Below are 11,246 nucleotides of genomic sequence, written 5' to 3'. Positions count from 1 at the left end.
GACTTTGCTGTGTAGCATGATGATTCCTGCAACCATACTTCCAACAGCCAACTGTTCTATGCTACGCAAGAGCCAAAGTTCACCATTGCAAAACTAAATAAAACCGATAGCTTGTATATGCAGGGGAAAAACCAGCTACTTTTAAGTGTTATTTGCCCTATAATGTTAGACGAGTATTCTTACGATATATATGATCATATAAGAGCCCACACACGTTAGAAATGTTCAAGTCAAAAACATGTTAGGCCCAAAATTATCTATGTACCCAGAAAGTTGCTGGAATGCAAAGATGCAGACAAGTGCGATTATGCATGCAGGCATTGTCTGACAGAACAAAATGAGGTCAGAATTAATTTCCATAACTTTATAAGAGCAGCCAATCCAATACCTATGTACTACATTTCCTGACAACAGTAAAGGTTATCTGTGGGAAGTGCACAATTTGCTGAATCATTCTCCACTTACAACACCAATGCCTGTATTAAACAACGAAAATGCCAAGAGACATCCCTAAGGGCAATGCACGAAAACAAAAAAAAACATCTAGCACGCATGGCAGCTCTTCCTGCCAGTGCCATAGTAGTCTGGACTTCCAATCATAAACACTGGATTCTTGTTGCATTCGCCGGCAGCGGCCCAACTGACACAGTTACCATCTTCATGGTGCAACCATCATCCTCGGATGCCGGCGAAGGTTTTGATTTATCAATCTTGCTGGCATGCATATGTTTTATGGCGAGCCATTTCTCCCCTTCAAGGACAGAACAGGCCTCATACTGGCTGTCCTTGTCGGCGATTCCGTCAGGCCTTGAATTGAACAGCAGAATCGCGTTGCCCTTGACAGGTTTAACTGCGTAACCAGCACAATCGGAAGGTGTCCCTTCCTTGGCTTGAGTATCCTTCAGCAGCGCACATATATTATATACAGATTATTATCTCCTTTTCACTTTTCAGTCAAGGAAAGTACATACAAATGTCAGTGTGACTAGTCATTTTGATAAGCACTTCTTTTGTTTGAAAATGATAAGGACTTCTTCTCACAAGTAAGACTGTGATAATGTCATTACCTCGGATCTCGGGAAAACAGTTTCACCACCTTGCTTGATATCAGAAAGGTACATCAAAATGGTCACAAGCCTATTGGCACCACTGCTCAATTGAGTTTCTTCATTTTTAGGGTCACTTTTGTTTGCTCCATACTTCAAAATCTGCATGCTCTCCCCATGCTCTGAGACCACTAAGAATGTGTCAACAGCCAGACATCTAGCAAGCAAGGTTACACGGAATTACAAAAGAGTAATTGCAAGGAACAAACGATACCTTTTGGAATAAAACTCCATAATGATATCCTATCTTCAATCTCCGAAACAACTATGTCCTTCAAAAGGAGTACAAAACATCAATTTTTAGAAGTAGAACAGTCCAGGGCTTAGTAGTAGTAGAACCTAATTTGATATACCTCAATTTATAAAATTTTAACATCTACTACTATATATCAAAAAGAATGTGCACTTTCTTCACAGATTGCAATATCAAGAAAAACAATAACTCTGACCTCATTTAGTTACATATCTGTTTATTCACACAGGTAACACACATCTAAGCATTAACTTACAGATGATATGGTAGAAGATTGTTAAATAGAGGGATTCAAGGTCTGTTTAATTTTATTTTTCTCTGTCTACATTTTCTGCATGGTTAGAAAAGAGCCAGTCATGAAAGCAGTATGTATGCTCACCTTGCTATCAGCCAGGCGAAATAGGAGGCCTGCATCAATATTATTCTGGAAAATATCATGAAAGCAGTATGTATGCTCACCTTGCTATCAGCCAGGCGAAATAGGAGGCCTGCATCAATATTGTTATGGTATGACCCTATCTTACCACGTGGCTGAAAGAATGAAAACATGACCTTCAATAACATGATGCAAGCCCTTTTTTATAAATAACCTGAATGCAAGGACTGAGTGGTCACACTCCATGTGAGAGAGAAAACCTTCATACAAGAAGACCCTAAATTAAGGTAAGAAACTTGGGATTTGTCCACATAAAAAGAAATGAGCATCTGAGTACATACGCAACTATAAGTACAGAAGATCTTTCATGCGACACACAATTTTATTATTATAGAAAATGCACAACAAATTCATGGTAACAAACGCTTAACTGATAGTACAGAGGAAAATCAAAGGAGTGCCACGAGAGTCACTTTGATTTTGAAGTGTCAAAATCAACATGTGAGCTTGGAGTAAATGAACCTTTTGTGGAGTTCAGCAATTTGGTTGCGCAATATCCAGACCAAACCTGAAAAGGGTAATAATTGGATTGCGCATTAATATCTTCCATGAAGGGAACATCATATAATTGTAATTTACTTTCGGGAACTGGGCGTCGACCAGTTGGCTAGAAGCAGGTGTGCGGGTGCACGCTCAGCCTATTACCCGCGTTCGAGCCCTGTGCTCCGTAGGGTGCGCCTCATGGTTATTTCTAATTTAAAAAGGCACAAACATTTGGCGCGCCTTCGAGGAAAAAAGGTAATTTACTTTCTCACTATAATTGACTTAGCTCTTTCTGTAGCTGATGCTAAATTTGCATTCTACTTCAGTGGCAATTGACAAGACTAAATTGACAACGTAAACTGTGTGATCATCAAAGTATTTCACTCAAGCTTCAAGCCAACAAGTAACCTGGTGTCAGTTCGATAGAGGCACACGTGCGTGGGTGCACAGCCAGCCCATCACCAGTGTTCGACCGCTGTGTCCGAGAAAAGTTTGTAATACTTTCTCATTATAATTGACTTGCCCTTTTCTGTACCTGATGTTAAACTGGCACTCTACTATGATGTAAACTGCATTATCATCTTTCGCTCAAGTTTCAGGCCAACAACCAGCCTAATGTCAGTTGACCATCTCACCCGTTAACACAACCAGTCACTGCTACTGCTGACGCAAGACTGAGATCAAGACTTCATGGGTTGTTGACCCTGCATTTACTATTGCAGAAACTAAGCTACCCACATCAACTACTGAACAAATCAAAGCATAACTCAACAAAGATCCAATCCTAGAAACTGAATCAAAGCGGGCAGACACGGTTCATCCCGAAATAGAAACACATCCTGGCATTCTGGGGCCTGGTTACCCAAATCCAACCAGAGATCCTCACAGGCACATCAGATGGATGAAGAGGAAGAGGAGCTTACTTGCGAGAAGAAGCCAGAGCGCAGGGCGGGGCAATCGCTAGACATGCTGCCACAAGCACCAGCACGGCTCCTGATCCAGATCCCATGCCTCTTCTTCCCCGTCAGCCCCCTGCAGATGAACAGATCCGCATATCTCTCGTCTCAGTCCCGTCTCACTGTAGTACTGTAAGCCATTGAGAGAGAAACGGGGGCCCAATGGGCCGTGAAAGCCCACCGAGAACACAGACAAATGGCAACAACAGTGATAAAAAAAAGATGATGATATAATATGGGATAGGTAAACAAACAACGACGCTGGTTTATTCATACGAATTACAGTACATAGGATTTGCATGCAGTACAACAGTTGGAATTATACAACACAGATAAATACCACCATGGTAAAGTTATTCACTTTCAGACAAGATCAACCCGTCCCTTTTTTGTTTTGTTGCTATGTATCAGCAATGTCAATCATCTACTACTGGGTACGCGACCATGGTGGGTGGACGGCTGATCGATCGGTCTCACTCTCACTCCTTCTCCTGCTCCGGCAGCAAGTCGCCGTAGATCCCGCTGATCTTCCGGTTGCTCATGAGCATCAGCCTGTTGGGCTTTTTGCCCCCGTTCTCCTCGGTCATCTGGGCAAGACGATCACGCGCGGCCGGGGGAATCACCGGCGGGTACGGGTACGCCCTGGCGGTGCCCGGGGCGGCGTAGCGCGCCCCCGGGGATGTCAGCACCTTCTGGTCCCCGGTGAGGCGAATCGCGTGACCTGGACAAGAAAATCGAGGGCATGTTTCGTGAGATCCGGACCCCATCAGCCATGCACACGTGCGCGATCTAGGTGGGTAGCTTAGGGAGCGGGCGTACCTGATGGCGCAGCGTGGGGGAAGGCGCACCTGTCCGCGAAATGGCAGGTGCCCGTGTCCCTGAAGTTGAAGCACACCTTGCCGCCGCCGTTGACAACCCTGCCGCCGCCGGCGACGGTGAAGCCGCCGACAGAGGGGACCGGCGGGCGAAGCTCGGCGCGGCCGTGCGCGAAGGTGCAAGCGTCCTCGTACATGCATCGGCCGGTGGCCTCGTACTTGTCGCAGAGTCTTGTCTTGAAGTAGAGCCTCTCCGGCGGCGCCTCCGTCTCCATGTGCGGCCCCTGCCCCTGCCCCTCCCCCTCCGCGTCCACCAGCACCACCGCCTCCACCGACCGTGGCGGCCTCGCCGTCGCCGAGGACAGGACGATGACGTCCTCCCCCGAGCGGCGGGTCAGGGCGCCGTTGAAGGCGTTGGTGGCGGCGTGGCTCTCCCCCTCCATCGCTAGCTGCTGGCAGGCGGACTAAACCCTAGGTTAGCGCAGCCGAGTAGAAAGATTTGACTAGGAGGAGTGAGGAGTAGGTGTGGAGAGGGATTGCGACGGGACAAGGATTTATAGCGACGGAGGGCGAGATGGACAGGGGTTTCTGGGGGTGCGCCGGCCTCCGCCGTCGGGATCGGGTTGGAAGCAATTAATTCTTCCAATCTGTCCGTAACCAGGCGGCGGGCTGGCTGTGCGCTGAGTATTTTGCGAAATGAATTGCGAATTTCAGTTGCACTTCCCATTCGGCATCCGAGGACGGGCGCGCGGTGCAGTCCGCTGCTTCGGGGTGTCCCATGGAGAGCGTGCGTCCGTCTGAAAGGTGGTGGTGCTCCTCCGTCGGCGAGTTGGGCCTAAACGCAGGGTTTAGGGCACGTGAAAGAGCGAAGGCTGCTACTACGTGTGAGTGTGAATTTGATGGCCTTGGGCCTGTGTTGAATGGTCCTTAGATTGGTAGCTCCGCTGCCCAAAGTTCGCAAGGCCCTGTGGTGTGTCGCATTGCTTTGCAAAGCACACGAGAGTGCAAGTTTTGCTAAAAAAAAAAGAAACAAGGAACAAACGAAGCACGGTGCGAAATCTCATTTCTGGCAAACCCAATGAGCTTTTTTTTACTATAGCTAGTGACAGAGTAGGGTGTTTCATCACCACCTTGGGTTAGAAGGAAAAAGGTTGCAGAGAGTGCTAAAAAAACTACCATGGAGTAGTTGTTAAGGTATTGCAGCACCCCAAACTGTAGAGGTAGAAGATTTGCTTTGGTCCTAGCCATCGATGCTATTTGGTTAGTTGAATAACTTAAAATAGATGATTATCTCTCTTTCAAAATATTTCAGGCGGCTATAGTAAGTATATCAAAGAAGAGTTTCCCATGGTAGCCAGCTTTAGCGGAGATACTGAATCAATCTGGTTCCAATTCGGAGACCAGCTGATGCTCAGACATGTCAAACAAGTAATGCTAAAAGGACAGTAATAGATAGTTTCATGCGACTAAATGAAGCATTTCAAAGAAGAGCTCCCAACAATAGCCTACTTTAACAAGAGATACCAAATCGGACAGATTCCGAGTCCGACTCGGAGACCAGTCATGTTTAGACGTGTCCAATAAGTAATGGTAAAATGATAGTAGAACATAATTCCATGCAACTATAGTAAAGATTTCAAAGAAGAGCCTCGACAAATCAATCGGTCTCCGATTCGGAGAACAAGTGATGATAAGACGTGTCCAACAAGTAATGCTAAAAAGACGGTACAATATAATTTCATGCGACTATATGAAATATTTCAAAGAAGAGCTTCCCATGGTAGCCAACTTTAACAAGAGATACCAAATCAATCTAATTCCAATTCCGACTCGAAGACCTATGATGTTGAGACACGTCTAATAAGTAAGTAATGCTAAAATGACAGTAGAAGATAATTCCAGGCAACTATATAGTAAATATTTCAAAGAAGAGCTTCCCATGGTAGCCAGCTTTAACAAGAGATGCCAAATCAGTCTGATTCCGATTTCGACTCGGAGACCATTGATGTTGAGACGTGTCCAGTATGTAACGCTAAAATGGCAGTAGAAAATAATTCCAAGAAATTATACTACATATTTCAAAGAAGAGCTTACCACGGTAGACAGCATAAAAAAGAGATGCCAAATCAATCTGACTTCAATTCGAAGAACAAGTGATGTTGAGACGTGTCCAACAAGTAATGCTAAAAGGACGGTAAAACATAATTCCATAAGGGTGTAGTACGTTCATTTTTCATGCTCTGGCTTTTCTCCATTTTGATGGCATCAAAATAACCGTGATTTTAGACGGGGCTATTACCAAAAACAAAACAAAAACAACACTGAACAGACAGACAACCACAAAGAGGACAGAGAAGGGGAACCCAACAACATGGTTAATATAGAAATCCTGAAGAGGCCCCCCCACCTCGGGCAAATGACATCAACCATCGGAATCAGCCATGCAACATGGAGGCACACATGCGTCTAATAAAACAACAAACATGTAGACTCCACCGAGCAGGCAACCTCGATCGGATACAAAAATGGTGTGAACTGCCCTAGCTTTACCCTGGGGGGGGGGGCTTTGGTTTCTACAATAGATCATCTAACTCCTTGATGCAGTTGGAAAGCCTGATGCAGTTGGAAAGTCCTACCCGGTAACTTATGAAGGTGTGCTGAGTACACCCAACCAGGTTTGATAGGTAAGTCTTGTTTGGTAGACTAGCTTGCTTTGCGGTTGACTTATGTCTGAGTCAGCCATTCCCAACACACAATCCAACATGTTTTCAGACCAACGGGCAAATAAGCCATAGAGCCCGCTACTCGAGGGAGGGGGTCTACAATGCATGGCCCGACGCCCGAGGCCACCTTGTCTGCTGCTCGTTGCCCTTGTCTTGTGTTGCGCCACCTATTGCATTGGTGGTGTCTGGGTACGCACGGTTGGGCGGAATGTCTGTCCTCGACGTGCACGTCTATGGTATCGAGGTTTGCTCATTTAATTTATTTGTGGATGCTTTCCTGCCTTTTGCATGTGCATCCACCGGCGCGAAGCATGGGAAAACTAGATAGCACGAAGGGTACTCATGAGCAAGGATGCCCCCTTATGTTGGGTACTCCAACATCCACCTTGTGCATTTATGGGAGTGACCATCGCAAAGACTAACTCGGCTATTGGCTTGTGCCGGGTCGGATTATATCTAGCACATCTCATGGGATGTTATTGGGTCGGTGGACGCTCGTTGCTTTGGGGTCTAGTTTTGGTTCGAGTGGCTTGGTAGAGGCATCTAGTCTGCATGGTCATGGACACCCCCACTCATGATTGTGTATTGATTATTTCCTTTGGTGACCTGACAATGGAGCAGAAAGGATTCTTGCCTTTTTCCCCAGAGGTGACCCTAAGTTATCGAATCCACGAGAGGAAGGTGCCCTTTAAGCTAGGGTATCAAACAAGCTTTTGCTATCATATTAAATTCCAGCTTTCGGCCGAATCGTAAATCAAGCTGACACCGGAAACACTTATAATAAAAATAGGCATGGGTATGAGGACTTATGCTTACAACCATATATTCGTGCTAGGACCATCATGATCTTACTTTGTGCTCTGGAAGTCATCCATCAATATGTTCCTGCTACATATCGAAGGGGGATGTGTCCAAATTACGTCTTGATCGACACAAGTCTGGCATGAAGAGTTAGTTGCCCAACCGAAGGCCCTATTCGTTGCACTGGGTTCCTCGGGTAATTAAGATTGCAATAATCAGACAAAAGCATTCGACGTTTGATAACTACACCTCTTGGATTCCCAAGGAGAGGATCCATATTACCGTACTAAACCTTTTTGTCATTGGTGTTCAGAATAACACTTCACGGTCTCCCAACCCTTAGCCTATCCGTGACTCGCTCTCCCTGATCCTGGGTACCTGCAGAGATGAAGAACGCAAATGAGACAAGAGACAACTGTGGAACAACTTTATTCTACACATATGAGATGTTAATTCAAAGTACTTTCCATTTATCCCTCAAATAAATACATCGGTTGCAAGGCCCTTGCCTCAACCATGACCTTACCGAAATACTCACACATGAAGATCAAATCACATGAAAAACTCATCAAAGAACACATCATGAAGATTGATTGATAATATGGAATACAACAGATGTCGTGTGTGATACACAGTTACAAGTATGAGACTAGATTGCTGAGAACTATGGTGGTGGTGAAGGTTGTGGCTATGGAGATGGGAAATGTTGGCTAGGGTTAATGGAGATGGCTATGGTGAAGATGATGACGACTGACTTGTTCTGCAATGTTCTGTTGCTCATTTGGCATCATCCCCTTTATAAAGTTTGTTTAGGTGGATCAGATGCCTCGGTTGCCACACCATACGACCACCACTACCACAGGATGGTCCAAACACGACAGATGAATCAGAGACCCTTCCTGAACTGTGTGCGAGGCATTAATCACAAACCGTGTTGTAATAAGACCGTCACCAATAATACGGACCTTTTGCGATCTCGGGGACATCAAACACAATTTAGATTAGAGTTGCGCGTGCGATATGTGTCATAAAGTTGATCCGTACGAACTATTTGCGATAACCAGAACAATAGAAATGGTCAGCCAGATCAAGGTGTGGGTGATACATGTCATACAGTTCACTCAGATGAACTATTTTAGATTAGGCAACACAACAGAAACAGTCGGCCAGATAAAGATGTGTGCGATAGACGGCATACAGTTCAGTCGGATGAACTGTTTGCGATGAGTGAAAGCAATAGAAATGGTTCAACTTAACAAGATGTGTGTGATCCGCGGCAAACAGGTTCGTAATCAGAAATGTGTGCAAAGACCGATTATAACACCGACGATTGCTGCCAATAAGCCATGTGTGTTGTGGGAAAACGCTTGTTGGTATACAATTGTCAGCGATTAATGAAATCATCACCGACGGGTTCCCCAGTTTACTCTGCGTACGATGTGATTTGCTCTATCTACAGAAGAACAACATATATAACCAAAATAAACATCCAATTACATAATTTCCTATAAAAAACATTCGCACACACCTCAATAAATAATTACATGCATTATAAACTAGGAGAAATGATCATCTAATCATCCACTTCTTGTGACGCTGCCACCACTGGTCCGTGGCTTGATCCCTCGTGTGGGGCAGGACGAGTGCACTTCCTCATGTCAATGACCCGCCTGTACATCTCGCAGCTTTTGTACGCGTCCTTGGCCGCATACTTGGAGTGTTCTTCATCCAGTCTTTGCTCCCAGGCACTATGTCGGGCGATCTTGTCGTTCTTGCTCTCATCCTTCATCTTCATGTAGAGAGTAGTACAGATCTCATGGTGTATCATCAAAAGCAATCCTTCATTTTGATATACTAGTGAAAGCATGCATATATTAGGTTGGATATTAATTTTGCATTAGTTATGCAATATATTACTCCCTCTGTTTCCAAATATAAGATTTTCTAGAGGTTTCAATATGGACTACATACGGAGCAAAATGAGTAAATCTACACTCTAAAAGGCGTCTATATACATCCGCATGTAGTCCATATTGAAATCTCCTAAAAGACTTATATTTAGAAACAGAGGGAGTAAATACATGCAGATATTAGGTAGGATATTATTTATGCATTAATTATGTGATTAGTGCTAATATGGATAGTTGGCATAATATCGATAACACATTAAGCATGTTAAGCGCTCACCATTGGAGCAATCTAGGTCGTTGGATTGACCTAGTTTGATGGTCAGGATTAGTTGGATCTGTGCCTTTGGATCTTTTTATATTGTTATAGATATTGAGGATATTATGCAATATTTTCAATGCATGCAGATATTATATAGGATATTATTTGTGCATTAACTATGTGATTAATGCTAATATTGATATTTGGTATGATATTAATTACACATTAAAGATATTGAGCGCTCACTATTGGAGCAATTTAGATCATTGGATTGATCTTGTTTGATGACTGAGATTAGTTGTATATGCCCTTTTGGATCTTTTTATATTTGCGTATAGATATAGATAGTGCAAAATAAATAACTTTGAGAGGTTCCAGGTGTGTTCTAAATGTAGTGGCATGGATTTAAACATTATACTCAGCCAAATGGCAAGGCGGTAATGTGTACTTATCTCTTTCTGCTTCCATTGTTCCAAATGCCAACGGTGTGTCTGTATTTGTATGTTGTATGGTTTGTATGGTATCTAAACATGCCACACTAACGAAATAGAGAGAACCATAAATAGCAAATATATATGCACCATAGTATCACATATCACTACTGCATGATGGTCCAAATGCGACACTACAATCAGAGGCCCTTCGACGAAACTGTGTGTGATGCATTAATCGCAAACGGTTTTGTAACAAAACAATAAAAAATGATATGAACCGTTCGCGATGACGGAGACATCAAATACGATTTAGATTAGAGTTGTCTGTGCAATATGTGGCATACAGTTCACTTGAATGAATTGTTTCTGATTAGTCAACATAACAGAAACGGTCAGTCAGATGAAGATGTGTGCGATATATGACATACAGTTCACTCGGATGAACTATTTGTGATTAGACAACACAACAGAAACGATCAGCCATATCAATGTGTATGCGATATATGGCATACAATTCACTCGGATGAACTGTTTGCGATAAGCCAAGACAACAAAAATGGTTCAACTTAACAAGATGCGTGTGATACGCGACAAACAGGTCCGTAATCAGAAATGTGTGCAAAGACCGATAATAACACAGACGATTGTTGCTAATAAGCCATATGTGTTGTGGGCAAACGCTTGCTGGTATACAATTGTCAGCGATTGGTGAAATCATCACCGAGGGGTTTCCTAGTTTACTCTGTGTGCGATGTGATTTGCTCTGTCTACAGAAGAACAATACCCAAAGGCTCGAACTCTAGGGTGCGCTCGTTCCTATCGCTGTATCCATCCCTACAGCTAACCATGAAGAGGTTACGATGAGAGTGAGCTAGTGGGAGCGGGCCGGTGACACAACGGTTACCTAGGTTTGCGCCACCTTGCATAGCATCGGGGTCATTGTGGACGAAGAGGCGGTGTTAGGAAACGTAGCATGCAATTTCAAAAAAAAATTCCTACGCTCAAGCAAGATCTATCTAGGAGATGCATAGCAACGAGAGGGGTAGAGTGTGTCCATGTACCCTCGTAGA

The 11,246-nt window shown here is 44.1% G+C and overlaps 2 protein-coding genes across 4 annotated transcripts; both read right to left on the bottom strand.

Annotated features, from left to right (window-relative positions):
• Window positions 1-338: 338 nt before the first annotated feature.
• On the bottom strand, window positions 339-3,340 carry LOC119275271 (probable prolyl 4-hydroxylase 7). 3 transcript variants are annotated; one of them, XM_037556083.1, is made up of 6 exons: window positions 3,202-3,340; window positions 2,167-2,303; window positions 1,819-1,995; window positions 1,321-1,378; window positions 1,068-1,237; window positions 339-899 (listed from the first exon to the last, which is right to left on the bottom strand). In XM_037556083.1, exons 3-6 carry the CDS (start codon window positions 1,921-1,923, stop codon window positions 597-599), a joined length of 636 nt encoding a protein of 211 aa, XP_037411980.1. In that variant the 5' UTR covers window positions 1,924-1,995; window positions 2,167-2,303; window positions 3,202-3,340; the 3' UTR covers window positions 339-596. The 3 variants fall into 3 exon arrangements, with proteins under 3 accessions (XP_037411980.1, XP_037411981.1, XP_037411982.1); XM_037556084.1 differs by having other exon boundaries at window positions 2,258-2,303; XM_037556085.1 differs by having other exon boundaries at window positions 1,068-1,228; window positions 1,819-2,303.
• A 139-nt stretch (window positions 3,341-3,479) lies between these two features.
• Window positions 3,480-4,492, bottom strand: LOC119279417 (zinc finger CCCH domain-containing protein 1-like). Its single transcript, XM_037560656.1, has 2 exons — window positions 4,054-4,492; window positions 3,480-3,955 (listed from the first exon to the last, which is right to left on the bottom strand). The coding sequence occupies exons 1-2, from the start codon at window positions 4,490-4,492 to the stop codon at window positions 3,714-3,716; spliced, it is 681 nt and encodes a 226-aa protein (XP_037416553.1). The 3' UTR covers window positions 3,480-3,713.
• Between the last annotated feature and the right edge of the window lie 6,754 nt (window positions 4,493-11,246).

Source organism: Triticum dicoccoides, chromosome 3B (assembly GCF_002162155.2).
Source record: "Triticum dicoccoides isolate Atlit2015 ecotype Zavitan chromosome 3B, WEW_v2.0, whole genome shotgun sequence".
In the NCBI taxonomy this organism is placed as follows: Eukaryota; Viridiplantae; Streptophyta; class Magnoliopsida; order Poales; family Poaceae; genus Triticum; species Triticum dicoccoides.
The sequence above is the reverse complement of the archived record's forward strand: the minus strand, read 5'-3'. Positions and strand labels throughout refer to the sequence as shown.